The 27,805-nt window shown below is 52.2% G+C and overlaps 1 protein-coding gene across 2 annotated transcripts in view; it reads right to left on the bottom strand.

Moving 5' to 3' along the window:
- The window catches only part of EPHB1 (EPH receptor B1), a 105,407-nt gene that overhangs the window by 2,842 nt on the left and 74,760 nt on the right, over positions 1-27,805 (bottom strand). For both annotated transcript variants that reach the window (XM_066557047.1, XM_066557046.1), the window contains exons 5-16: positions 24,274-24,609; positions 21,838-22,019; positions 20,049-20,211; positions 17,431-17,539; positions 17,162-17,226; positions 13,258-13,380; positions 11,925-12,172; positions 11,382-11,597; positions 9,147-9,296; positions 8,433-8,626; positions 7,821-7,976; positions 5,856-7,210 (exon numbers count right to left, since the gene is read on the bottom strand). In XM_066557047.1, coding sequence (XP_066413144.1) covers positions 7,102-7,210; positions 7,821-7,976; positions 8,433-8,626; positions 9,147-9,296; positions 11,382-11,597; positions 11,925-12,172; positions 13,258-13,380; positions 17,162-17,226; positions 17,431-17,539; positions 20,049-20,211; positions 21,838-22,019; positions 24,274-24,609 — 2,051 coding nt within the window. In that variant the 3' untranslated portion in view covers positions 5,856-7,101. The remainder of the gene's footprint in view (positions 1-5,855; positions 7,211-7,820; positions 7,977-8,432; positions 8,627-9,146; positions 9,297-11,381; positions 11,598-11,924; positions 12,173-13,257; positions 13,381-17,161; positions 17,227-17,430; positions 17,540-20,048; positions 20,212-21,837; positions 22,020-24,273; positions 24,610-27,805) is intronic.

A 27,805-nucleotide genomic window follows, 5' to 3' on the forward strand; every position in this document is an offset into this window, starting at 1 on the left:
GGGGAAAGGCACAGCCCAGCTGCTGGATGGGGAAAGCTCTGAGTCTTGTTTACTTGGGGACACAGAGAAAAGTTCACTCCAATTAATTTTTTTAAGTGGATGGACGTTAATCTCCTTACACTTATCTAGAATTAACGCAGCCTTAAGGAGATTTTTGCCTAATCCACTTCCACATGCGCCCCAAAAGGGCACTGTCTGCTTTGGGAAGGAGCAGAGTTCAGCTAATCCACTTAAAATTCACAGGGCTGGTTTGTTCAGATTAACCTCCTCCAGCATTAATCCTCCGGAGACAGGCCAGGAGACCTCAACACCATCCTGCCTCTGCCACTGATGGGGCCACCCCCTCCATGGCTGTGTCACCTGCAATGCAGCTGACCATGTGTTGGGGTCCACAAGGATCCAGAGATTGTCCCCAAAACAGCCACTACAGCAGAGCAATGCAGCAGGGTGGGACAGCCAGGGGTTTTGGGGCTGTTTGAATTCCAATGGCCAGAGGAAGGAGAGCAGGAGCAGCAGTGATGCTCAGACACAGACAGGGAGAAGGGGGCAGCTGTGCCTGGGCTGGAGGGGTGCTCACAGTGCTGGTCTGTGGAGGACAGCCAGCCAAAAGTGACAGCCCTGGGATGCCACCCAAAGGCCAGCAGCTCTGACAACCCCAAAAGGCACAGCTGAAAGGCACCAGGGTCACCAAGACAAGTGCACTTCCCTCCCCAGCACCAATCTGCTGCTCTGACAGGAACCAAGACATCACACTGATTGCCAGCTCCCACCTCACATCTCTTCCTGCCAGGCAAAGCAGAGGAGGTCCTCTCCTGATTGGAGAAGTTCCCCTTTCCATGTCAAATTCTGGGAAGACAACACAGCCCATCAGGGCCCAGTGATGGACTGGAGCCAGCAGATCTCCCCTGAGACAGAGCCAAACCCTGAGGTCATCAAAAATGGAAGAGCACAACCCAACAGCGGCTCTCACACCTCCTGGACAGGCTTTGGAGGAGATTGAGCTCAGCTGGGAGAGGCAGAGCCATTCCTCCATGGCAGGAGGGTTGATGATCCAAGATGATCCCAAAGAACCCCTCCACCAACACCAATATATTTTTATAGGAAAAATATAAAACAGGAGCAGCAAAGAAATCACTGATGGTGTGAAACAACTTGCCACAGGAGTCCTGTCAGCGTGGAGCTGGCTTCTCCCCCATCATCACTCAAGAAGTTTCTGGAACTTCAAAATTCTGAGGACACTCACTGGGAATGATCCAAGTACTGGATCACTATCCACCCTGGCAGGATCCTTCACAGAAGAGGCACCACAGCAGACAACAATCTGAACACTAAATCCCCCTGCAGTTCCTCACACAGTGGGGACACTGAGGCAGCAGGGACAAGCAGCACCTGCATGGGTGTTGGAGCTGGATGTGACTCCTTGGGCCCCACCCTTTCCAGCAGGAAAGGAGGACAGGTGGCCTTGGAGCTACAGAACATTTCTGGGTCTGTAAATCCATTCCTCGTCTCAGAAGCTGATCGATCCTTTTTTTTTAAACTCAAATTCAATGTTTAAGAGTAATGATTTCCAAGTGAACACAGAGTGGCTCAGATATATCGGCAGTTTTTATGGATCAGAGGCAAAAGCCTTAATTCAGACCTTAACAAAGGGAAACGTGTCTGTCCTCATCTCAGAACAATGGCAGGGGCTGATGGCAGTGCAAAAAACCTTTCCTAGGTGATGCCCAACGATTTATCCCAGACCATGGGCCAACTGGGATGTTCCCACAGAGATGTCCTTGGGATGCAGGCAAACTTATTGGTGAGATTCTGCAACCCAAGCCCAACCCAGCCCTTCCTTCTCTCTGAATCAAACACCTGGAAAAGCAGAAAGCAGAAGAGATCCTATGGGACTCAGGCAAGGGGGAGGGATGGCCCTGTTTTCTCTTTGGCAAAGGAGCATTAGAGGCACCAAGAGCTGACAGGCTCAGAAATAATGGTTTGAGATCACTCTTATTTAAAAACCGGCTGCCTGCTGTTTTCATCGCAAACCCTGCTCTGACTTGCAGAAATATTTAAAATTAAATATACATAAGTGCTTTCAAAGAACTGTTAATTTGAAGGTCATTAAATGGCATAAAATACATTCCTTTTTTTTATCTGGAAAGAGGCACATAATTATGCCATTAATACACGCTCTTCCTCCATATTCAAGCCTCAGAGATGTGAGGGGCTTGGGTTCACCTTCTCTGGCAGAGGCACCACATCTCCTTTTAATTACTGCCGTTGAGAAGCCTGCTGCTCCTCCATCACACCCAGGGATGGGTGCTGGAAAAAAGCATGGAAAAGCCCCAGGGGAGAACAATGCAGCTGAATTGCAAATGGGGATTTTTGGGGGATGAGGGAAGTAACAGCAGGGCTGGAAATGTGGAGCCACTTGGCAACACCCAGTCCAGTTGTGAGGAGGATCTTGCCCACTGCTTTTCACAGGAGACCTTGGGCCAAGCTCAAAGCAGGGGTTTGGTAGCCAAAAGTCCCTTTTTTTGATTTAACACTCCATGCAAAAAGGACAAAGCCAACCCAGACACACACACACAAAAAAATCCCCTAAAAAGACACAAAAGGGTTGAGGTTTTTACAGTTGCCATAGAAATGGAGAGAAGGAGCTGATGACTGCAGAGCACAAAGTGAAAGGCCAGGATCAGGGGTGAGGGTGAGGTGGGCTCACCCGGGCACGCAGCCACATCCATGCATGGATATTCACGTGGGGTGCAGCCAAAGGAGCAAGGCACTGACTGAGCTTCACTCAGGAGCAGTGGCAGGGGTCAGGATCCAACCCAGCACTTCCACCAGCAATGGGCCCCTCCCAGCACTTCCACACGGCACAGGAACCCATCAGGACCCTGTGTGATGGATGGAGCCCAGCCCAGAGAAAAGGCCTATGCAATTGGTCCTCTTTGATCCAAAACTCTTTTTTTTTCCCTTAAAACCGTAACTCTGCAGGCAGAAAACAGCTTCTGAGCCATCCCTTCTCCTCTGTGATCAAAGAAAGGAAGTCCAACACCAACCAGTGTGAATCAAAAGATGTGAAACTGGAGTGCTCATCTTTAGACCAAGGAAGAGGCTCTCACCAGAGTAGGAGCAACAGAGCAGCATCAAAGAGGTGCCACCCGAGTCAAGGTGAGAGCCTCTTCCTTGGCAGCTGACAAAGGAAAAGGAGGAGCAGGTCAAACACAACACTGCTGCCATGGCCAGGCAGGGATAGCACTGTCACTTCCAGACAGAAAGGCTTCACAGTTTGGAAAACTGATTTTATGTGAAAGAAAGGCCTCTAAAGTAACAGAACGGTCTGTCAGAAATCATCTGAAACTTTTGTGCTTTTTTTTTCAAGAAAAAGCAAAAACTAAAAATAGCTATTTTGGATTTCCCCCTTTGTTTTCCACTAACAGACTGATGGCCTTTCATGAAATCTTCTGGTTAAGATAAAACAACTTTAATTGAAAGGCAAGAGAACAGGTGGCCCGTGGTGACCCTCCCTCAAGTATCACCTAGACAGCAACTCCCCTGACCCATGATGGCTCTTCACTGCAGGGATTTATTTGAGCCCACCTGCACACTCTTTGCTCAGCCTGGAGCACCACCAGTCTGCTGCTGGGCTCTTGCATGACCCTGGAGGGGACACATACAGGTCCCAGCAGAAGGCCAAGAGTGGGGACAGCTGGTTAGGAGTAGTGGCATATGAGAATCATCTGCTCTGACACAGCTTAGGAGACATCAGATGTTGGACAGCTGGGAAAGGGCAACAGAATGGAAGGACCACCAGCCCTGGCAATGCCCAGGGGCACTGCTGGTGGCCCAGAGCCAAGGAGTATCATCCACCCTGGGAAATTGAACCAAGATGGTCTTGGCATCTCTGATAGCACCTGAGCACCCAGACAGCCTGTTTGATCCCTCAGGGGATCTTGATCTGCTGAGTAGGATGGGCAGGACTTAATGATTCCCCTTTCATATTTACCACAAAATGGCCTCAAGCTGTGCCAGGGGAGGTTCAAATTGGACACCAGGAAGAATTTCTTCACTGAATGAGTGATTAAACACTGGAATGGGAGGTGGTGGAATGCCCATCCTTTGAGGTGTTGAAGGAATGGTGGACCTGGCATTCAGTTCTCAGGACTGGCTGACAGGGTGGGTGGGTATCAGTCACAGGCTGGACTCGATGGTCTCAGAGATCCATCTCACCCTGTGATACTGTGGTTCTGCATTAAAGGGTTTACATTAAACCAGGATTGCTGTGGTGTGTGGGGCAGGGACAGCACTGAGCAGGCTGCAGCAGCTGCCTCGCAGGTGCTCACAGGGCTGGCAACAGTGGCAGGGGAGCCATAAAGGTGCAGTATTGATATTTAGCCTGTGTGGCTGTCACTCGTTCCTTTAAATGCCTTTAGCTTCCTTCTAATAAAAGAGAAATCATAAAAAAACCCACAAAGGACCCTTCAGTGCCAGCGAATACCAATGTGGCGGGGCAGCGCATTAGCATGCGCGGCGCCCGCTCCATCTGCATGTTGTGTTCCGTGTGACAACATCCCAGAATACAGATTTGGGCCACCAGCATCCCGAGAGGTATTAGCAATCGCCTATCAGACAGGAAGAGGACCAGTCCCTGCTGTTGTAAACAAGGGGGGTTTTTCTCTGCCTCTTTCTCTGAGGGGAGTTCAGTGAATTGAAACAAGCTCATTCCTGCATCTTGTTAGTTCCTGTTCTTCAGCAGAGCACGGGTCACCTGCCTTGGGCAATGGAAGAAAAAAACTGGAGGCGTAGAGAGCACCCCAAAGGGTCCTTCACCTGCTGGTGGTGATGAACCACGAGCACGAATGTGTTCCTCATGAACCACCATGAACTGAGCATGTGCTCCTCACAGGATACACAGGGGTCCACCCAGCCACAGAGGACCCTGACAGCCCCAGCACAAGAGGGACAGTGTTCCCACTCAGGAGATGTGGACGGGTGCTAGCAGCAAGCAGAGCACAGGCTTTTCTCCTTGTGTTCAGAGGCAGCAAGCAAATCTGGTGAGGCATCTCCTGGCATAGATGGGAATAGAATGGGGCAGATGGACATGGAGCAATCCCATGGTGTAGTTGGATATGGGCAGCCCTATGGCAAAGAGAGACATGGGGAAAAACCACAGCCCAGGTGGGTGTGAGCCATCCTCACAGCACTGATGGACACAGGACATCACCTTGGCACAGACAGATAGGGGCTGAGAAGTAAAGCAGCCCCTATAACACAGATGGACATGGGGCATCCCTGCGGCTCAGGAACACCCCCAGGACATGGATGGATGCAGGACATCCCCGTGGCACTAGCAGATGTGGAGTATTGCCATGGTGAGGATGGAAGCGTGAGAGGGATGAGGGTGAGTGAGGAGGACAGAGGATCTCCATGTACATATGAGCCACCACACCACCAAATCCCAGCTGGGACCTGCAGCCCCTGAGGCACAGCCAGCCCGTGCCACTGCTCTGCCACCACGCGGCACAGCGCCAGCGAGAGCACAGTGATGGATCACTGCAACTTGCACACAGCCCTCTAAGTAAAAGCCTTATTAAGAGTTCATTCGTTTTACAAACTCCTGGCGTGATCTGCAGGGGAAGTCAGATGGCCCAGCCTTACAATATTCTGGGTAAACACTGAACACGTGTTGGGCAATTTTAACCGGATCAATTTGCCTAGGAGACCAATGGAGGAACCAAAAAAAAAAGAATAATAAAAATCAAATTAAATATGGGGAAACAACCACTAGGAGAGGCTATAAAGAACAGCAGAAAAATACAGAGCAGGATGGATGGATGGACAGAGACACACAAGACACTCGGACCTACCTCTGAAGCCATGAAACCTAAGTCCATAAATCAATATCAAAATCCTTAGGTCCACAAGATGGGGAAAAAAGTCCTCCATAGCCATCTTCCAGACATCACCGAGGCCCTGGAGGCCTGAGCAGTCCATTTCCCAGAGCATCTCTCCTCCTCCAGCAGCCACCAACCCAGTCACAGCCACGCGGTGGCTCCTCCAGTCCCGGTCCCATCCCCACCGTGCCGGCCGGCCCTTGGCATCCTCCTCCCCACGTGCAGGATGCCGAGCGCTTCCTCCATCACCAGGTGCTTCCAGGCTGCCTCCTGCCCCTGGGGGCTGTGGGTACAACCCTTGGCCCCCCCCGGGTCAGGGCCCGGCCGGCTGCTGGCTGCAGGGTCAGCGCTGGTCTTCGGTCATGGACGAGCAGCGAGTCCACGGAAGGTTGACAACATACACAGGCGCACAAGAGCGCACACACACACACGGGAACACCTCTTTCCATTTTCCAGGATGGAGAGTTTGTTTTTTTTTTTTAATCCTTTTTTTCCTTTTTGCAAAAAAAATGCAAGCAAAAGAGAAAAAAAAACAAAACCAAAACCCAAGGTTTTCTATTGAAGGTACATCTCTTCTTCAATATGAAGACATTAACTGGATTGAGTCGGATCCCCCATGCAGTGGTCAGTGAAGTCCTTTGGTAGTTGCCAGAGCGGCACCCGGGTGGGATGGCAGGGAGCTGCAGAGACATCTGAGGACACTTCCACCCAGTCCGTGAGCAGAGAGGGGAGTAGGGTGAACCAGGAGGGCTGGGGCAGGGAGGAAGGGCAAAAGAAGAAAAAGGAAGGTGGTTCCTCTGGACAGGATGCTCCATCTCATGCCTCTCCCTTCCCCAACAGCCCCTTCCTCCTTCTCAGTTTCGACCACTGCTCACTGGTGGTGGGATTGGAGTCTGGTCTCTAGGGTTTGGGTTTGCTTCCCCAACGCACATTGGTTTGTCTTCATTGTTTTTCATGATTTTTTTTGTTTTGCTTTGCTTTTTAAATATATGATTTGTACATATTTATACGTATTTATACGCTGTCCCCCATGACATTGGTAAGTGTGCTTCTGTTGGTGAGGAACGGAAGTCACCAGTCAGAGGTGAGTCCCAGGAACATCCTCGGGCTGCAGTGGCAGTCCCCAGGCAGCAGTGGCTCCTCTGGCAGCGCTGCCCCACGTCAGTTCCTCCCCTCCCACCTCTGCCCTCCCCGGCCCCTCCCCATGGGACAAGGGACGTCATGCCATCGAGGTCGGAGACTGGCTCATCTGTACTCGCATGGACTGCACGCTGTTCAGGATCTTCTTCTGGTGCCCAGCCAAAGTCACCCCTATTCTCAGGAGGTCTCTGGAAGACAGAGGAAAGTCAATGGGAAGCTGAGGGTGGTGAACCTGGTTTGCTGTTGCTAAGGGACCTTATCCACTCTCTACAACTCCCTGAAGGGTGGTTGTAGTCAGGGTGGGTTGGTCTCTTTCAACCAGGCAGAACCAGAGGACACAGTCTCAAGCTGTGTCAAGGGAAGTAGAGATTGGATATCAGGAACAAGTTTTTTACAGAAAGGGGGATGAAGTTCTGGAATTGTCTGCCCAGGGAGGTGGTGGAGTCACCATCCCTGGATGTGTTTAAGAAAAGACTGGATGTGGCACTCAGTGCCATGGTTTAGTTGAGGTGTTAGGGCATGGGTTGGGCTCAATGATCTTTAAGGTCTCTTCCAACCCAGTCATTCTGCAAATTCTGTGCAGGTAAGCTCAGCTGGAACATCCACAGAGCCCAAGCATGGCCCCATGAGCATCACTGAGAGCAGGGAGATACCCACACATTGACCCCCAAATAGTGAATGCGGCCACCTCCAGACTCTGGGTGACCAGTGTAAGGGATGCTCACACCTGAACTGACCTCCCCACCTCCCCAGCTGGGCAGCACCCCACTTTCAGGCAGCCTGGCATGGCCAACTCACTCGGATGTCATCTGGGCCACCAGCTGCAGGGAGGTGAAGCCAGCGGTCAGGAAGCTGTCCCGGTACTGGCTCATCTTCACAGCACTCAGCCAGTCGTCTACTGAGGTAAAGGCAGTGAAGTCGGGGATGGAGCGGTCGAGGAGGGGCTGAGAAGGCCTGAAACAGGACACACCGCTGGGGACAAGCCTGGCTGGCACCAAGGAACTGCCCTGCCTAGCACAGGGACACACTCCCCAGCCCACCCCCAGTTATCCCTGTGCTCCCCCAGCACACACCCATGGAAGGCCATGAGGAAGGCCTGTCCCGTGGGAACACTGCCAAGCAGCGCTTTGCAAGCTCACACATTGTACTCCAGCTGCGGGAGCCACAGGGATGAGGCGTCGGCAGAGCAGCCACCACACCCAAATGGTCACAGACCATAAAGAATCAATAGCAAAGAATTATTGCTGTTGCTTGGCTGAAAACCGCATGTTCTTTGTCTGAATGTCAGGCAGAACGAAGACAGATCCCTCCCGCCCCCATCTAAGGATTTATGGATTCTCGAGCCGCTCGGGGAGCCTTTCCCCACGACGTGGGAGGGTGGCAGGGAGCATCCCCACGCCCAGCACTCACACAGCGGTGATGGTCGCCACAGTTTTGAGGCTTGCCGGGTTGCGGATCATTTTGTCGAGGGTGTTGACGATCTCGGTGAAGCGCGGGCGGGTGTTGCGGTCCTTCTGCCAGCAGTCCAGCATCAGCTGGTGCAGGGCGGCCGGGCAGTCCATGGGCGGCGGGAGCCGGTAGTCCTGCTCGATGGCGTTAATGACCTGAGGATGGATGAGGGAGGGGGAAAGCGGATGAAGGGATGAAGGACTCGGGGGGCTCCCTGAGCTGCTCATGCAGGCAGAGGGGCTGCAGGCAGCTGGAAAGGGAGGGCCAGCCCGGCTGATCAGCAGCCGAGGCAGCGGGAGGAGCCGAGTGCTCTCCGAGGTTAATCTCCGCTCTGATGCTCCGCAGCTGCAGTTCCTCCCAGCGGAGAGCTGCCACTCATTATCTCGGCGGATCTTGCCGGAGTACAGCAGTCACACTTCCAAAGCTCCTTCCCCGCTCGTAAACCCTCTGAACATTTTCAAAGGCCCTGCAGCTTGCTGAAGTCCAATTACCAGCCCACTGGCTTTTCTTTCCAATTTCCCTCCTTGCATCCTCTCACTCACCAGCCTGTTTCATCTCCAGACCAAGTGCTGCTGAGGCTCCAGGAAGGAGCAGAGAGCCCTTCAGGCAGGGATTTCTTTTGGAAATGAGCACCCCTTGGCCCCCAGAGCAGTGTGGATGACCCCCAGTGCTTACATCCTGGTTGGACATGTCCCAGTAGGGCCTCTCCCCGAACGACATCACCTCCCACATGACGATGCCGTAGCTCCAGACGTCGCTGGCCGAGGTGAACTTGCGGTAGGCGATGGCCTCTGGCGCTGTCCACCTGACAGGGATCTTGCCCCCCTACAGAAAAAGGAACTTCAGCTGAGAAACGTCTCCCTAGGCAGAGAAGGCTGGATGCCCACGAGTCAGGGTTAGGGCCATCCCATACACATCCCAAACCATGAGTCCCTGGGGACCCCACCAAGGAGCAGGCAGGTGGCACCTGATGGGATGAGGCAGGAGCCAAAAACAAATTCATTAATGTATCTTGTACCTGCCTAAATAGCTTAGCTGAACAAAACAAATGGGTTTTTCCAAGGATTTACACCACTGACTGACACTACCCCACTCCAGCTGCCCTGCAGGACCCAGCACACCAGTGGCCTCTCCCCAGGTCCCTTCCCAGGGAGTCACCAGGTGACAAAGCTAAGCATGACTGGGCTAGTACTTGTCACAGGTGAGGAGCCACAGGCATCCCCATCCCTTGGCCCTCAATGGAAAAAAGGTTGAACTAAAAGCATCCTCTGCAGATTCACCTGGGCTCCCACAGCTGCCAGAAGGTCCTTCCAGCCCTGCTTTTGGAGTGGAAGGCAAAAAGCAAAACACCTTTAAAAGCCAATGGAAAGCACATGTAGGAAAATGCCTTTGGCAGAGAGCTCCTCATTTCCCCCAAGGCTTCAAAATCAGGCTCAGCATCTCAAGCCACCCTGCCAAGCCAGGGCAGGTCCCAGGGCCAAAGGCCATGCCAAGGGCACAGGGATGAGAGGAGGAGCAGCACGCACAGAGGGATTGCTCCCTTGGAAAGCTCCATAAAATAACCACAAAAAAAGCCAAGGGATAAGGAAAACCACAGACACACGGGAATTTTCTGGGGGCAGGACTGCACTGTGAATCACTTAGCACAATCATTTTCCACAGCCTTTCCGAGGACGCGTCAGCCGCTCTTGAAGGATGAATGGCAAAAAATTTGATTTGAATAACTACAAATGGAGAAATTAACTGCTAGGTTGTTTTTCCTGCCTTTTCCCCAGAGCGAAAAGCCTGCTGTGGGAGGCAGAGTGATGCAATCGCAGGCACAGCATCACTTCCCAGCTGCCGGGGAGATCTATTATGGCCCAAATTAAATAAAAACACAGATGAGATAATCTCTTTTTATCTCTGAAGGTGGGGAAAAAACTAATTCATGCCTCATCTCAGCAGCTACTGCTGGGGTCTTTGAAAGAAAAATAAAAGCTGGGTGTCTGCTCAATGTCTGCTGCCTGCAGGAAGGGTCTGGGAAGGGAGTGGGGCAGGTCTGGAACATCCCATTGAGCAGGGCAGGGACAGTGATGGGCTGTAACTGGTCCAAAACACTGAGTCAGCCTTAAAGGCATGCCCCTGGCTTTCCCATTTTGGCAGCTGGAGCCAGCCCTTGCACTTGGGCACAGCTCAGCAGCCCAAGGAACTGCTTTGGCAGGAGCTGGTGCAGCCTCGTGCCGGCACCCACCTCACACTCCTCTATTAATCCATTAGATGAGGCCAGCCTGCTACTCATCCCTGTCCCCTCTGATCATCCTTAACACCCCTCAGGGGCTCACAAGCAGGACAATGGCCACAGTGGGGAGCTGGGGGTCCCTGGGGTAGCCAGGAGCAGGGGGAGAAGAGAGTCCCTGTTACCTACAAATGAGTTAATTAAGGAAGAGAAGGACATCTGGGGAATGGCAGAGCTCCCATTAGGCTTGGCTCTTTAATTTATGCTTGGAACAAGTTTCCAGCAGGAAAAAGCAGACCAGACCTAGAGCACTGGGGGAAGGGGTGTTAAAACACCATCGCTGTGCTGCCAGGAGTTGTGATCTCCCTGCTTTCCCTTCCTGTCTCTCCAGGGACTTCTCTGTGCACCTTTCCTCCACAGAGGAGAGGGAAGAGGCTTATCTATAAGCTGCAGAAGGCAGAACAGTGCTTAGGGAGGAGGAAGGTGGAAAACTTCTAAAAAGGAGGAAGAGAAAGGAGGGAAAAGAGGATAATTTGTGGAAACTACAGCCAGGACCTCTAGACCATGAGCCTCTGTGGTGGGAACACTCATGAGGTACTCCCACCCATGGCAGACTGTACATCCAGAACCCTCCTCCCAGGTTCAGCAGGTGCAGGACACAGGGAAGAGGAGAACATCCTGCAGCAGGCACCTACCAGGGAGCTGGTGTAGGTGGGGTCAGACGTGTCGTCCTGCAGGTAGCGCGAGAGGCCAAAGTCGGACACTTTGCACACCAGGTTGCTGTTGACCAGAATGTTCCTGGCAGCCAGATCTCGATGCACATAATTCATCTCTGCCAGGTACTTCATCCCAGCAGCAATCCCTCTGAGCATTCCCACCAGCTGGATCACTGTGAACTGCCCATCGTTTTGCTGCAAGCACAAAGAGCAGGCACTGGGCTGAGCATGAGACCCCACAGTGGGACCAGGGCCACTCACCCTGACCTCAGGAGGATGCTGCACCTCCCCAGAGGATCCAGCTCCCTGCCTGATTCCAGCAGAGATAAGCACCCCAAAAGACACATTTTGGAGATGTATGGCACACTCCAGCCAGCTCCCAAACTAAGCAAACAGGCTGGGATTTACAAAAGGGACAAGAACATCTCATTCCCAAATCCCACAGCCCACATGGCCCCGTCTCGTGGGGCATCACAGCATCACTTCCCAGCTTCCAGGGAGATCCATTATGGCCTAAATTACCCGCAGGAAGGAGTCCAAGGCGCCGTTTTCCATGAACTCTGTGATGATCATGACTGGTCGGCTCTTGGTGACCACCCCTTCCAGGCGGATGATGTTGGGGTGGTCAAACTGGCCCATGATGCTGGCCTCGCTCAGGAAATCGCGGCGCTGCTTCTCCGAGTACCCAGCCTTGAGCGTCTTGATGGCCACGTAGATCTCCCGCTTGCCTGGCAGCTTCAGGCGCCCTTTGTACACCTCTCCAAACTCCCCTGAGAGCACAAGGTGGAAGCATGTAGGTTGGAAATTACCTCCAAGATCACTGAGTCCAACCTTTGATCAATCAACACCAGAGCTACCATCTCCTCCTCTACACTAAACATTGCAAAGAGCAAGGAGTCTTTGACCAGCTGAGAAATGGCAGCCAATTCACACTTCAACAACATTCTCCTCTGCAAATCTGCCTGCCTGTCCTCTTTAAAAGGGCCAATGTCTGCTACTAGGAACATGTTTAGGTCTTCAACCTTCTTCAAGGTGACAGAGCCCAACATCGACACAGGCAGCCACCTGTACAAACCCCCAAAAGGAGGATTTACAGGGAAGGTGCATCGACATTTAAGGACTACCTCAAATATCAGGTGTCAGTGTTGTTAATCTCAGCTGCCTTTCTGCACATCACTTATCTTGGGGTGGGAAATAATTGGGCTGTTTACATTGCTCCTCTCTGATTTAAAATACAGAGAATGCAGGAGGGCTTTTACTTCACTAAAGCAAAACTTGCCTGTGGAGGGATTATATTTAAGCCATGTTCGCAGCCATTTTGCCTTGATGAGCAGCAAAGGCCAGGTGATACATTGCTGAACTTGATCCCAAACAAACTGACTCATTGCTTCCTCACAGCTTCCCCTCCCTGGCTTCTCACTTTCTCCTCTAAGATTATGACACAGTTATTTAAAAATGGCAATAAAACAGCACAGATCACACACACACATACGCATGTGTGTGTATATATACATATGCAGGGGAGTATGGCACAGACTACAGTGAGGTCGAGCTTTTCTTGTTATCTCATGGAAAAGCCACATAGAAAATCCCAAGAGGCCCTGTGGTCAGCCAGTGAATACGTTCCTGGAGCCTTTCCCACCTCAGAGGAAATTTGAAAGCATGACACAACCTCATGTCCACCCTAACCCACCACAAACCCAGGAAAGCCTGATGTTTCAAGGCTTCACTGGGGCCTTCCAGGTGAAGGATCATATGTGCTCCCGCACAAAGTTGCTCCAGGTGGGTGGAGCACAGCCACACAGGAGCAGCAGAGAGGGCAGGGAAAGATGGACAGCAGGACACAGAGACCCACCTGCCCCAATGACCTCTTCAATCTTCACAAAGGACACATCAATCTCCTTGGCAAACTCTCGGACTGCTTCGTTGGGGTCCTCGTAGGTGAAGGGGTCGATGTAGATCTTCATCCCTGGAGACCCTTGTCACAGGGAAGACAGGAACAACAGCAAAAGGGAGAGAATTATAGAAACAGAGTTAATAGAATTGTTTGGGTTTATTCCATACCATCCCTCATGAGCAGGGACACCTTCCACTAAACCACTTTGCTCCAAGCCCCATCCAACCTGACCCTGAACAATGCCAGGTAGAGTGGATCCCCACGGTCTCTGGGCAGCCTGGAAAACCAACAGCAGTTGTACCATGGCCAAGAACTGGAGACCCTTCTGTCCTCACACTCTCCACTAAGTGGCTACTATCACTGTACTCACCTACCCAGACCCTTATCATCCCCTTCAGGCCACCAATTCACCCAACTCTGCCCTCCACTCCTCTCCCATTATCCTTCCTCCTTCTCCTCCACGGCAATGGGAGCAGTTACAGGCCTGAACTACAGCATGCTGGCTTTGCAGTGAAGGCTTTACGAGGCTCCACGTGTTAGTGAAGAAATATTTATTTACCCAAAAAGGCCTCTGATGGCTTTGTGGCTGCTACTAAATTGACAGAGTGCAGCAATTATGACCAACAACTGGTGTGGATCCGTGAAATACGGCTTGGCAGGACGCCGGGACACGTGGGCAGTCCTGAGCCTGGGGCAATGTGTGTTCACAGGATCTGGCCACGCTGCAGAGACATGCACAAAGTGGGCTCCTGCCCTTTTCCAAGGGGGACAAAACAAAAACAGGTCCCCAGATGTCCCAAATGGGTTTGCAGATGTCACATTTGGATGGCTGGGGCTTACGGAGCTGCCCAGGGCACAGTGAGGACACCGGGCTCAGCTGGACACCTGGGTTGTGGTGCCGCCCAAAAGGGACCTGCAATGGGCTGTGGTGTCCCCCTGGGGAGGTCAGCTTCCTGTGCCATTTCTCACCCAAAAAGGGGACTGTAGATGGCATAGCAGCCCCTCAAGGTGATCTCTGGATGAGACCAGGAGGGACATCACTGCCCGGTCCCTTCCCCAAGGTACTTCACCCTTATAGGGATTAACAGCCCTCAGTTACACTGCTCAGGATTGTTCCAAGGCCATGATCCCATCACACCAGTGCTTCCCAGAGCCCCTGCAGAGCTGGCATACAAATGGATGCATGGACCACAGCATCAGCTCTGCACCAGGAATCTAAATCAGCTCCCAGCTGTGAAATAATTCAGGAGGAAGCATGAAAGCCTCACAGTGGGCACTGCTGGTGCCAAACAGCCACCAGGGGAGAGCTGTGGGGCATCAAGGACTCAGGAAGGACCAGGCAGGAGCATCCTCACCCCCAAGAGGGGCCTTTGGGGCAGAAGTTCTGCACCTCAGAGGCAGGGGAGGCTGCAATGAAGCCATCTGTGCATCTCCCACTTCATAAATCCCTTTATGGCTCTGTCTCATACACTTTAACTGCCCCATAAATTCTTTTACAAGAGCAGCTGATGCTCCAGCCAGGATTACAAAGGGATTTACAGGATCGTAACAGAGACTAGCTCACTGATCAAAATATTGAAAGAACAGAGGAGAAAACAATGCCCAAGTTTCCTCTTCCCTGTCAACACAGGCTGGTTTTCAAATACCCTCTGATGTGTCCATAGGCTCAGTAATCAGCAGGATGAGCTCCCCCCTCATCCTCATCCCATCCAAAATGAGAGATTGGGCACCTAAACCCACTCCTCACCTCTGCCAACATCAGCCCCCAGCTCATCATTCCCACACCAGCAAAAGCTGGGTGAAATTCCAGGTACTGGAGCACACCACCAAAAGCACCCATTGTGAACCCACCTACAAAGAAAGAGCTTTGTGCTCTTAAAATCATCCCAAGAATCCTGAAAACTGGATTAGGCCATCTTTCACTACCACAGACAAGGGCAAATTTTTTATCACTCTTTAAAAGTTGAAGTGCTCTGCACCATGACCCTGACTCCAGTGGCCAATTCCTTCTGGCATCACACTTCCTTGGCAATAAATATCATGGGGACAGAGAAAAACCCTTCCTGTTGAACTGCTGGTGCTTCAACAGGGTGTTTTTTTCCTCTTTCCCCCAGTCTCAAAGCTCCCAGTGAAGCAATGGAAAAGATAAACCACAAAAAATTACACCCTGAGAGACCCCATCTCACCCCAAAGTCCACTTGGAGCACTCTGCCAGCAGCAGGTGATCCCAGGGGGCTGCTGGAGGGATGGCAGAGCTGTGCTGGGAGGCTGTAATTGCTGTGCCACTGAACACATGGTGATTTGTTCCAGAGGATGCTCTCATTACTCCATTAGTTGCTCACCACAAATTTCCCACCTGTTTTGCTCTGCACTGTCAGAGTGCCCAGAGGCTCACTAACCTTGACAGGGTACTGCTGGCACCCTGGATTTCTGACACCAGTCATCACAGCCCCCAGGTTTAGAAACACAGGACAGGCACATGCTGCAATTGCTTCCCTACCCAGGTTGAGCATCCTGAATTTTGGTGTGCTTGGAGCCAGCTAGGGATGCATGTGTAGTAGGGAATGCTTCAAAACAGGGGGAAAATGTGAAAAAGCAGTCAGTCTGCAGCCTAATGTGAGTTTATCCATCAGGCATCAAATTAACCTTGCCCTGCACCCCACAGTGCAGCAATGTGGAGAAAAGAGGGAGGAAAAGCACAGGTCTGTCATCACCCAGTGATGTTTGGAAAACAGTTTATTGCTTCCCAGGAGGTTCAGGGCCCCCCAAAGTGCTTCCACCATGTTGGGAGGGATCAGTGTGCTGCCAAGAGGGTCTAAAGAGATCCAGTGTGCTTTGCTCTCTTGGCTGGGCTCTCCTGCTTGTCTCCACTCCCTCTTTAGCTCTCTCCAGCCCTCCTGTTCTTCTCAGCCAGGCCAATTGCTCCATCCCCATTCCTCCCCTCTGCTCACCCATACTGTGAGTGATTCCCTGCCTTCCCACCCATCCTTCCTCCATCCCTGCATCCCACACCTCTTTCCCCCAAGGAGGCACCCAGGACCAAGATGGTTCTTCCACAAGCAAACTGCACCTGGGAAGCAACTCTAGGAGAGCAAAAATGGGATTTACATCCCCCAGGGATGGGAATGGAATCAGCAGACACCAGGAAAATCCTGCCCCCCAAAGCTGCTGCTTTATTTTCATTTGCAGTGCTGGCTGCTGGAGGGGCACCAGAGCAGGCATTACACACTAATACATCAGGAATTAATTCTGGTGCACAGCTCCACCAGCCACAGAGGTCTCCTAGGAAAAGCTCAGGCTCTCCTAATTGTTTGCCAAGGGAATCAGCAGCCCAAAGCCAGTTAAACATTCCCAGTCACTGGCTGCACATCGTTTCCAGAGCAAGGAAGAGAGCAAGCATCAGCCACACAGCCAGGACAGCAGCAATGCCAGCAACCTCATGCTCCCAAAATCCAGAATCCCTCTAACACCTCAGCATCAATCCAGACCCAGGCAGAGCCCGTGGCAGGAGACCAAGGACTCACCTTCCCTCTAAACACCACCTTTCACCCTTCTTTTCTCCTCTGGGAGTCTTCACAGCATCGTCTCCCCATCCCTTGTCCCCTGACATATCCCCAAATCCATCATCATTCCCCAGATCCCTCCTGCTACTCTTCCACCCACAGTGCTGCACCACTGCGGCCCACCCTCCCCACACCCTGACAGACACATGTGGACATCTCCACTCCCACCCTTGGGTCCTGTCCATCTGCCATGGGGCTCCCACCACCCCACGGTCCCCCTTGGAAGGGGAGGAGTGGGGCAATGCCAGGTGCAGGTTTGGGAGCGCCTCCCATCTGCTTTTCCCACTTTCCCTGCTCACCTCTGCCGGTGCTGTAGTGCTGCAGTTTGTCACTGTACACAGCCTCCTTGCTGTAGGCACGCTTCCTGGGAGAACAGGGGAGACAACAGCAGGATTCAGGCAGCAGCAGCTGCTGGTGGCCCAAACCACTCCCCTGCCACCAGCACTCCATGAGCAGTGGCATCATGCTGTTGCCTCTGGCCACATGGGTCCCCCATCCACCCCTCCCACCCCTAATCTGCACCTTAGCACCTCCCCCTTCCAGGGACACTGATCCCACAGGGACCCACCTGCTGCAGACGATGGAAATGGCCACCAGGGAGACGATGAAGACCACCCCAGCTGCTGCAGAGCCCGCGATCAGGGGCAGCTGCTCTCTCAGCTCTGACTTGTAATCATCTGTGAGGGAAGAGGGATGGGGTCAGTCCTCCCTGGCACCTCATGGAGTGAGAGCAGCCCTTGGGAAGGGGGAAGGGATCCCCTCTGATCCCAAGGGTGCTGCTCCCAAGGGGGATCCAGGCAGGGGGGTCAGCTGAGGCAGGGGATGAACCAGTGCCATGTTGCACTGGTGTATGCTTGGCTCATACACCTTTCCCTTAAAGGCAGAGGAGAGAAGATTCTGGAAATAACATCAGACCAATGTGCATGGGCCCAGGTTCCCAAAGGTGGCTTTGTCCATGGCTTTGGCATTTCTCTTTCCTCAATAAATTCATTTATGTAGCAACCTGATCTACCAGAAGGTGTCTCTGCACATGGCAGGGGGCTGGAACAAGATGAGCTTTAGGGTCTCTTCCAACCCAAACCTTTTTGAGACTATGATTTAAACCTGTTGGCCACTTAGACCAATTTTAACATGGGGTCTCACAGACACAAAATACCTACAAGTTGTAGGAGAGGAGGAGAACACCATTAATAACCAAGCCAGCCAGAGAATGCTGTGCCAAGACTTCACCCAGATCAGACATTAGAGAGTTCACACAAATGATATCAAAGCTCATACAATGGTGAACTTTGGGAGTGAGGCTCAGGAGAACCTGGGAACCCTCGCCACAGGCCTCCCTGTAGGTTTTAATATCTCAAAATTTGCAAAGCCATGGTACCCACAGCATCCTTTCCTCACCAAGCATCCCTTGGAACCTCCTTTGTCTGCTCAGCCACTCCCTGCATCCTTCAGCAGCAGGCTGGGGTGAAAGCCAAGCTGGCACCAGGAGGACTGAACATGCCTGGGGGAACCCCCAAAAAGCTACAGGCACCCTCCATCTGTCTCCCCCATTTTTCCCTGCCTCATCACTGGTGTGGGTACTCTCAACAGACAGTATCCAGCAGATCCCACATTCCTGGGGCTTCTGTAGCATTCCAGAAATAAACCTCTCTCCAACGCCCCATCAAGGTCTACCAGGTTGTGCCACAAGCCACATGAAAGGGTTAAAATAAAACTCATCCAAAAGAAAGCATTTAGCACCCTTTTATCTGTACTTTCTACTCTGCAGTTAATTACTGGCAACTAGATTTATCTCTTGCATGCTGCTTAAATCCTGAGAAATTCTCATCTAACAATCAATTATTATTTAATAAGCTACACAATCCATTCTTATTAAATTTCAATTAATTGCTTATTTGAGGCAGGATTTTTCTTCTCGCTTCTCTAATCCTGAATATTTGAGGCATTGGAGGGGGGTTTATTACCATTTCCTTCCCTTTGGTCACCCAGCATGGTTTTCCTCTTCCCACCTAGCTGGCACTCGACATGAATGCATGCTTGGGGTGACCCGTTTTAGGAAAGAAGAAAAGATTTAAGGAAGACAGGCAGTGAGGCTGGGAGCCATGGATATCACCTAAGCAGAGAAGGAACCACACCAGCAGCAACAGGGAACTGCTGCCCCAGCGGTAGGAGGATGTAGCAGTTTTGGTTCACTAATTTAAGACTTCCCCAATTTTAAAATTTCCCTAAATTCACTAATTTCACTTCTCTAAATTTCCTCCCATTCCAAACCATGACACAGGACCTGCTTCATTCACCAACTTCTGGATAAGTCCTGAAGCTGGGATTAATGGAAAACACTCCCATGAGTAGCAGTTTCTAAAGGAAGCCAGTGTTTGTGGTGCAGGGAAAGGCTGGGGCCAGAAGAAGCCATGAAGGTCATGAGCTGGCCCAACACACCCCTTTGGAATGGGAAATCAGCTTTCAGATGGGTCTGACCACCCCAGCTTTGCCCTGAAGGCTCAGAGGGACTCCAAGTATCCCAGACCCTTCCTCCAAGGGTCTACAACCCTCCTCCCACCCCACCACACCGTACCAGACTCACAGCTGGTGCCAGGGGCTTCTGTCCCCACAGCTCAAGGCAGCAGAGACAGAAATAAATAGCGGGGGAAAACCTGGAGCCAGGAGATTGAGAGCGGATCCCTCTTCCCGCTGGCGGTTCACGAGAGACCGCCATAAATCACCCAGCTCCTGCCATGCTGCCTGCTGGGACAGAGCTTTGTGTACACAGGCTCCTTCAGTCCCACCAGAGCATGTGGAGACACTGCCATGCTGCTGGGACAGAGCTTTGTGCACACAAGCTCCTTCAATCCCACCAGAGCACGAGGCTGGAGCATCTCCATGCCCCTGGGACAGAGCTTTGTGCACACAAGCTCCTTCACTCCCACCAGAGCACGAAGCTGGAGAACCCCACACTGTGGGGACAGAGCTTTGTGCACACAAGCTCCTTCCATCCCATCAGAGCACATGGAGACACCACCGTGCCGCTGGGACAGAGCTTTGTGCACACAAGCTTATTTGATCCCATCAGAGCACGAGGCTGGAGAACCCCACACCGCTGGGACAGAGCTTTGTGCACACAAGCTCCTTGAATCCCACCAGAGCACGAGGCTGGAGCAGCCCACGCCGCCGTGCGGCCGCACTCACCGTCAGTGAGGGTCTGGAAGCACATCTTGCCGCTGTACTTGCCGTAGCCGGCCACGGTGCGGGCGCGCACCTGCACCACGTAGACCATGCCGGGCCGCAGCCCCTCCAGCCGCGCCGTGTTCGTCTGGCTGCGCGCCATGGACGAGTTGTACTCGTTGTGGTCCTGTGGGCACCCGAGAGAGAGCCACCCTCAGTGGGACAGGGACAGCGGGAGGGCAACCCAGCTGTCCCTTTGAGGGCAGGGATGGGGTTTGGCTGCAGGGGGATAAGGGAGAGGCTCTGGTTCTGCTTCAGAAGTATCCCTGACCCAGAGGATCCCATGGGAAAGGCTGGGAGAATTGGGATTGTTCAGCCTTGGAGAAGGCTTTGGGGTGACCTAATTGTGGCCTTACAGTACCTGAAGGGAGCTGCAAGAAGGATAGGGATGGACTATTTATAGGGATCTGGAGTGACAGGACAAGGGGGAATGGCTTCCCACTGACAGAGAGTACATTTAGGCTGGATATTCACAGGAGACTCTCCCTGTGAGGGTAGTGAGGCCGTGGCACAGGCTGCCCAGAGCAGCTATGGCTGCACCTGGATCCCTGGAAGTGTCCAAAGCCAGCTTGGATGGGGCTTGGAGCAACCTGGGCTAGTGGAAGGTGTCCCTGCCTGTGCCAGGGGGTGGAACAAGATGAGTTTCAAGGTCCTTTCAACCCAGGACATTCTATAATTTTATGAAACAGGACCCACGAGGAACTGGGGAGGCCCCTGCAGCATGTACCTCCCAGTCAGCCCCCTGATCCCACCAGAGCAGGGAGCATGGAATAGCAGAGGGAAACAATAAGATCATCCAGAGCAAAAATAATTTATGAACAACAGATTCCTCCTCTTCAAATGACTGACGTCCTTGTGCATTTCAGAAACATCCCACAGTTATGGAAACCTCATGTCCCTGCCCACAGCACGGGGGCTGGAACTGAACGATCTTTAAGGTCTCTTCCAACCCAAACCATTCTGTGATTCCACTAAACTCCATAATGTGCCCTACGAGACCCTGCTCAAGCAGGATCAAGGGCAACTCTCTGCTGACATCCCCAGTCCCTGCAGTCCTGCTCTGCTGGCACAGGTCCTTGGCCTAAACCTTGCTGGAAACCTCATGTGTCTCCACTGTCATTTTTTACCACATTCCCCAGTGCTTTGCTGGTAAGAGGCTGCTGGTGAGATCATCTAATTATTCATACTTAGAGGAATTCATTAGAGCTGGCGAGACACAGGAGAGCTGGAACAGCTTGGGCCAGGCACGGTTCATCACGGGGCTTGGAAGCGTGTCCCCTGCAGGACAGGACAGCTGCCAGGGACAGGACCAGTGGCAGGCAGTGACCCAGGGCAGGGACAACCTCTATAACCTTCCCTGGTCCTCTCCAACCCCCTCCCCTCCTTCTGATGCCATCCCCATCATTCAGGTCCCTTCTCATCCTAGCAAACACCAGAGCCAAAGTGGCCACAGGCACTGATGTCCTGGACAAATGCTGCCACAGGGAAGGAACGGCTCAGGTTGGACAGGGCTCTGAGCAACCCAACCTAGGGAGAGGTGTCCTATGGCAGGGGGGTGGAACTAGCTGAGCTTTAAGGTCCTTTCCAACTCAAGCTGCTCTGTGATTTAGCATCTGCAATCCCAACTCACTCCCACCTTCTGCAGGCAGCTCAGGCAACCTGCTGCCTGTCCAGAGCCTGTCTCAGAGCCCATTGCTGCTGCCCCTGCCCCCATGCCCCAGCCAGCCCCAGAGCAGGGCTCCCCCAGGCTCACCGGGGCCGGCCTGGAGCCCACGGTGCTGCCCACGTCGGGCGTGCAGATGCGGCTCAGCTTCTCGTAGTAGCGGATCTCGTAGTCCAGGATGATCCCGTTGGGCTGCTCAGGCTGGGGCCAGGACAGAGTGATGCTCCTCATGGTGGCACTCACCTGGTGCATGATGGGCACGGTGGAGGGGGCTGCCAAGGAAGCAGGGAGAGGGAAAATTAATGGAGAGGGGTAGGAAAATGGCCTTGAGAGGGGGGAAATCCCCACGGCATCCCAAATCTCCCATGCCTGTGGCTGGCTTCCCCATGGGACCAGCTCACTCATTAGCAGTGGGAAGACTGCATCTCAGCAGCTTTACATGGAAGCAGAGCAGCAAGTCACTGAGGGAATTCTGCTATTTAAACCAACTGCTCCTTTTAATTAGGGGCTTGGAAAATCCTTGGTGTTCCTTCTCTGTGGGACTGCTTGCTCCAAGGATGTCTCCCATGGTGGGAGCGACACAGCAAAGCTCTCCCCAGTGGGGCAAACCAAGGTTTGGTGACAGGGTCCAGCTCTGTGTGACATCTTTTGCTGTAACAGCCTCTCTGGGGAGCCAGCACTCAGCACCCAGGCAGCTGTGCCACAACTGCCACCCCACACACTCTCAGAAATGGGATGTGGGAGCAAAAATCTGCCCACCCTGAGGACAGTGACAGGGAACCAGGGCAGGGACACCCCAGCCCAGCTTTGGCTCCAGAGAAGCTGCTGGGGCTGCTCTTAGGGGCTCTCAGGGGATGCTCATCCTCAGCACCCAAATGTGCTTCTCCCAGTAAAACAGCAACACTGTCCTTCAACCATTAGAGACACTGAGCCACCAAACCAGTCAGGAGACCCTTTCCAAAGGCTTTGTGCCCTCCAAGCTACACTTATAAGGGGCAGAGCCAGCCAGTACAGCCCTAATCCTGCACTTAATCCTTTCAAAAGAAAAGTATCCAAGTCTGTCCACAGTCAAAGGGGCACTGGCATGTCCTATCCACAGAGTCAGCTCCCAGTCCAGCCATCTCTGCCCTCCTGCTCCCCCTCACCATCCCTACAGTGCTGGGCAGGGAAAATTCCTCCCCTCTGTGAATCCAAGGAATACCTGAACCCAGCACAACCAGCCTGGGGCATGGGATCATGCCATGGAGGGAATCAGGGGGTGGCAGGAGCCCAGCTTCTCATGGTTCCAGTGGAAGATGTGGATAGTTCAGCACTGCCTTTGTTTACCCAGAATACTTAATCCTATATTATTTTTTTAATCTCTCCACATCTGCTCCAGGAATATGCTCATGGGCTGAAATTAACCACTCAGATTGATTGCTGTTTTATTAACTCCCATTAGTTTGGATGGGGCTGGGGAAATGGTTGGAAAAACCCTCTGCAAAGCCAGAGATTTTAGAGGGAGAGCACCAATGCCCTGGATATCCCTGGTGAATTTCCATCAGGTTACCCCATAGTCCAGCATTTTCATGTTTGCAATCAGCCTTTGCAAGACAAACAGGGACCACTAGGGTACAGACAAGACAGATGAGGGTGACCTGGCTGTTCCCAGCTCTCCATGATGGGAGAAGAGCTAAGAAACACCCCAAAATCCACCTCAGGAAAAAAAAAGCCTGGAAACAAGAGGCAGGTTTGGCTGCACGTGGTTCAGCAGACAGCGATGCCAGCCAGGCACAAGTGTAGATTTGTATTCCCTGGAGCCAGGAGACTGAAATATTTACACTGGTTAACACTGAAATATTTACACTGAAATATTTACACCAGGTTTCTCCATTGTGCTATCCAGAGGGAGCAGGATGGCGAAGGCTGCCTGCCCGGGCACAAAGCAGGAATTCCCATTCCCTTTTTAAAGCCAGAGCACTTGGGTTTCCATCCCCTCTGATCCTCATAGCAGCCCAGGACCAGTTGCTCCCTTGTAATGTGCACACCCACTCCCTCAGCATCCCTGTTTGACCCAGAGCTGCTCATTCAGCTCCTGATGCCTGACTGGGTAGAGGAAAGGGAGCCTGGAAAAGAAGACAAGAGGAAAATGATGGGAGAGGGATGTGCCAGAGGAGACAGAGCCTGGACTCAGCCCCAGGATGCTGCTCCCTCTGTGCTGTAACACAGTCAGACAGTGTTTCAAGGCTGGATTCACCCCATCTCCCTTCTCCCAACTGGAAAAACGGTGATGCCATTTCATCCCCAAGCAATCTAGAGTGGGATAGAAGCAGGTATCAGATAACCCTCCTACCCTGCCCAGGGCACAGGCACCCCTTCCCTATCCCCATTCCTCTTCCTCCCTCTTCTCCTGGCCTTTCTCCCCATTCAGGGCCAGGGGCACCACAGCCATCACAGACCCTCACATGCTGGGAGCTTTTCCTCTTGGACACAGAGCTGGCAGCCAGCACCAGGACAGCCAAACTCCCCGGCACCACCGGGACTCACCAGCCTGGTTGGTGGTGATGTTGACGGAGACGTGCTGCTGAGGGAAGGGGCTCTTGCTGGACACGCCATTGACAGCCTGGATCTCGAAGGTGTAGGGGGTGTGAGCCCAGAGGTTGCTGATGAAGACGCGGGTGTCGGTGAGCCCCAGCTGGCGGGGCACGAAGTCCACGTTGTCGTCGCAGCGGGAGCAGGCGCGCCGGTCCGAGCGGCACTTCTTGCACACGATGTTGTAGGTGACGTCGTCCCGGCCGCCCGTCTCCCGCGGCGGGTGCCACTCCAGGATGATGGACGTCTCGTTGACGATGGAGATGACGTTGCGGGGGCCGGATGGGACACCTGTGGGGAAGGAGAGGCACTGAGACACGTCCTTGGCCTCCCATGGAGGCTCCAGCACAGGGAAGGACACCCCAGGGCTCTGCTCCTCCCACAAGAGGGATTTGGTGTCCACAGCTTGGCTTAGCTCAGGATCAACTTCCCACATTGGCAGCACCAACCACCTGCACTGCAAACAAGTTTCTCAGATGGAGACAATAACTCCTGCGGTATTTTCGGGGTCCCCTGTCTTGGGGAGGAAAGATGAATCTGACTCCATGTTCTTAGAAGGCTAATTTATTATGATATTATATTATATTAAAGAATGCTATACTAAAACTATACTAAAGAATAGAGAAAGGATACTCACAGAAGGCTTAACAAGATACTAAGGAAAAACTCGTGACTCTCTCCAGAGCCCCAACACAGCTGGACCCTGATTGGTCAATAAGTCAAAACAATTCACATGAAACCAATCAAACAACCACCTGTTAAATGATAAACAATGTCCAAACACATTCCAAAGCAGCAAAACACAGGAGAAGCAAATCAGATAATTATTGTTTTCATTTTTCTCTGAGGCTTCTCAGCTTCCCAGGAGAAGAAATCCTGGCAAAGGGATTTTTCAGAAAATATGATGGCAACAAACTCCCATGCAACAAACCCTCTTAAGCCTCCAAAAAAACTCCATGTGGAATGCACACAGATCCATCCGTGAAGTTGGACCCATTTTAATCCCACCAGGAGATGCTGAGATAACTGCAGTGCTCACATGGAGAAGCACCTCAAGCAGATTATTCCAGCAAGAGAAAAATCACTTAGCCAGCACCATGGAGAACCAGAGAAGCAGCAGGAGAAGACAGAGTCAAAAATGGAAAGTGGTTATTAAAGGTTCAATATCTCAAGCTGGAAACCTGGGAATGTCCCAGCATGGAGGAAAGCCAGCACCACTCCATAGTTTGCAAGCAGCTCCCATGTTGGACAAGAGATGAAAATTGCATTGATCAAAGCTGCCAGGAGCCATTGCAAATGCTCCAGAGGATGGGAATTGAATGCGGCTCCGATTGCAAGCGCTGCCGGATCGGGGCTGCAGTCCCTTCAGGAGGAAGCCAGGAGAGCAGCACTGAGGTACAAACACACGACTGCACAGACCCAGGGAAGGATTTGGGGTCAGCCAGGATGGCTCCACAGCCAAAACCACAAAACTCAGCTGTTTGGTTATATTAAATAAGGGAAGCAAGGAATTCCTGATGCTGGCTGGGCTGGGGGCTGCACCTCCAAGAAAGAAAAAGGACTTTGCCATGATACAGGGAGCAATAAAAATGATGGAGGACTTGACCTGCAAGGAAGGGTTAAGAGAGAGAAGCACACTCTGTCTTGGGGAAACCCATTCCACGGGAGCCTTCCTTGTGTGTGTGCCAGGGAACATCGTTAGGGCTGTGGATAAATCAGCCCTGTTGAGTCGCCAGGGATGGGCTGGACAGGGGCAGATTCATCAGCACCATGGTGACGTGGCTGGAGGGATGGAGAGGTCATTCTGCATGGAGACACTCTGGGAGCTGCTCTAAGCTGCTGCCGTGGATAATGCGGATGAAAGATTTTGCTGAAATGCCCAGAGAAATGACAGCCTTAAAAACAAATTAGGATAATAATATTCCATTCCCTTTAACCTTTTTCCTCTTTAGGAGTAAAAGTGTCTGTCATGGAGCAGCCAGCAGTGCAGCATCCTTGTTGGAAAGGGTTTTCCTGTACCTGAGGCACCACAGTATTGCCAGGCTGCCAATGTCAAAGAGAATTACAGGAGGGTTGTAGGGGCCACAGGAGGGACAGAGCACAGAGAAGGACCTTGATTCCCCAGGGGAACAAGACTGCAGGACTCACAGAGGCTCAATGGGATCAATATGAGTGAGTTACCCCCAAAAATCTGCAACCTGTCTCACCAGCCTTAATCCAAATCCTCCCTCCACACCTTAAGCAGTTAATATCTTTTCAAGAAAAAGGAAAAAAACCCTGTATTTCTTCCCCTTCCCAGCAAACTGCTGCCTCCCCAGATTCCTCCCACTTTAATTGCAGCCCCTTCCCTCCTCTGCAGGGGCCCAGGAACTGCAGGGATCACCCTTGGAAGGGTTCCATTCCAGGGCACAGCCAGCAGCTCCACAATGTTATGTACTCCTCTGACACAGAGAAACTTTGTGGGTGAACAGATGGTACCTCAGATTGGAGCACTACAAAATCAAGCACTTACAAGAAGAAATAAAAATCAGCAAAGAGACTTTTTTTTCCTGTATTCCTATAGCACAGCACTGTTATAAATCAGTTATGTAATGAGGCATAATAAAGATCTGTAGATAATCTGTAGTTGTGCAACCTGCTGAATACCTGTATGAGAGCTCAGGTGATCCAGCAAAACACACAAATCCTTTCCCTGTTTCCTTGATGTGTGCTCTGGGCACTTCCCAGTATGGAGGTTCTGGAGCATCCGTGTGCTAAAGCTCCATGACAGGCTGGTTCGAGGGCCTGGAGTGTATCTGGAGGGGATTGAGGCCTGAGTTTCCAGCAGGCTGAAGAGCACAGCAGCTCTTTCCTCTCTCCTGGGCTCTTTTCCCACCAAAAGACAGGCTGGAGGACACTGCTGCCGTGCCAGGCAGCTCGGGCAGGCAGCCGAGCAGCGACGCATCGCTGAATACCAATGCTTAATGCAGCCTTTCCCCTATTAAAAAATACTCCATCTGCAAGACTATGAACAAGACAGCCAGAGCAGATAACTTTAAATCCTCATTTATCTTGGGGACTATCTCCCTGCCATCACCACCGCTGCCTGGCTGATGTATGAATCCCAGAGCCTGCCAGTAAGGTGGGATGTGGAGCCACCCCATCCCTCCACCTTGCCCACCCAGCTGCGCTCTTCCTCCCATCCACAGTGGGACAGGGGGGAGAAAATACAACAAACTCTGCATGGATTGAGATTTGATCCCTGCTGCTGCCCCCCCCAGGAGGGAGGGGAGTGTTGGGAAGGATGAAAGTTTGACAAGAAAGTCTCACAGATATGTATGCTTAGCAGAAAGATTTTTAAATGTAGAGTCTGATGAAGGAATAGAGGTGGAAGCAAGTTTTGATATAGAAGAAAAGAATTGCTGAGCCAGTCTTACTGGCTAACCAAGGAGGCAAAGGATCTGTTAGTTAGAAGGGGTTTTTATGACTTAGAGCAAAGGATAAACCC

The sequence above is a fragment of the Molothrus aeneus genome, chromosome 10 (assembly GCF_037042795.1).
Source record: "Molothrus aeneus isolate 106 chromosome 10, BPBGC_Maene_1.0, whole genome shotgun sequence".
NCBI classification, from domain to species: Eukaryota; Metazoa; Chordata; class Aves; order Passeriformes; family Icteridae; genus Molothrus; species Molothrus aeneus.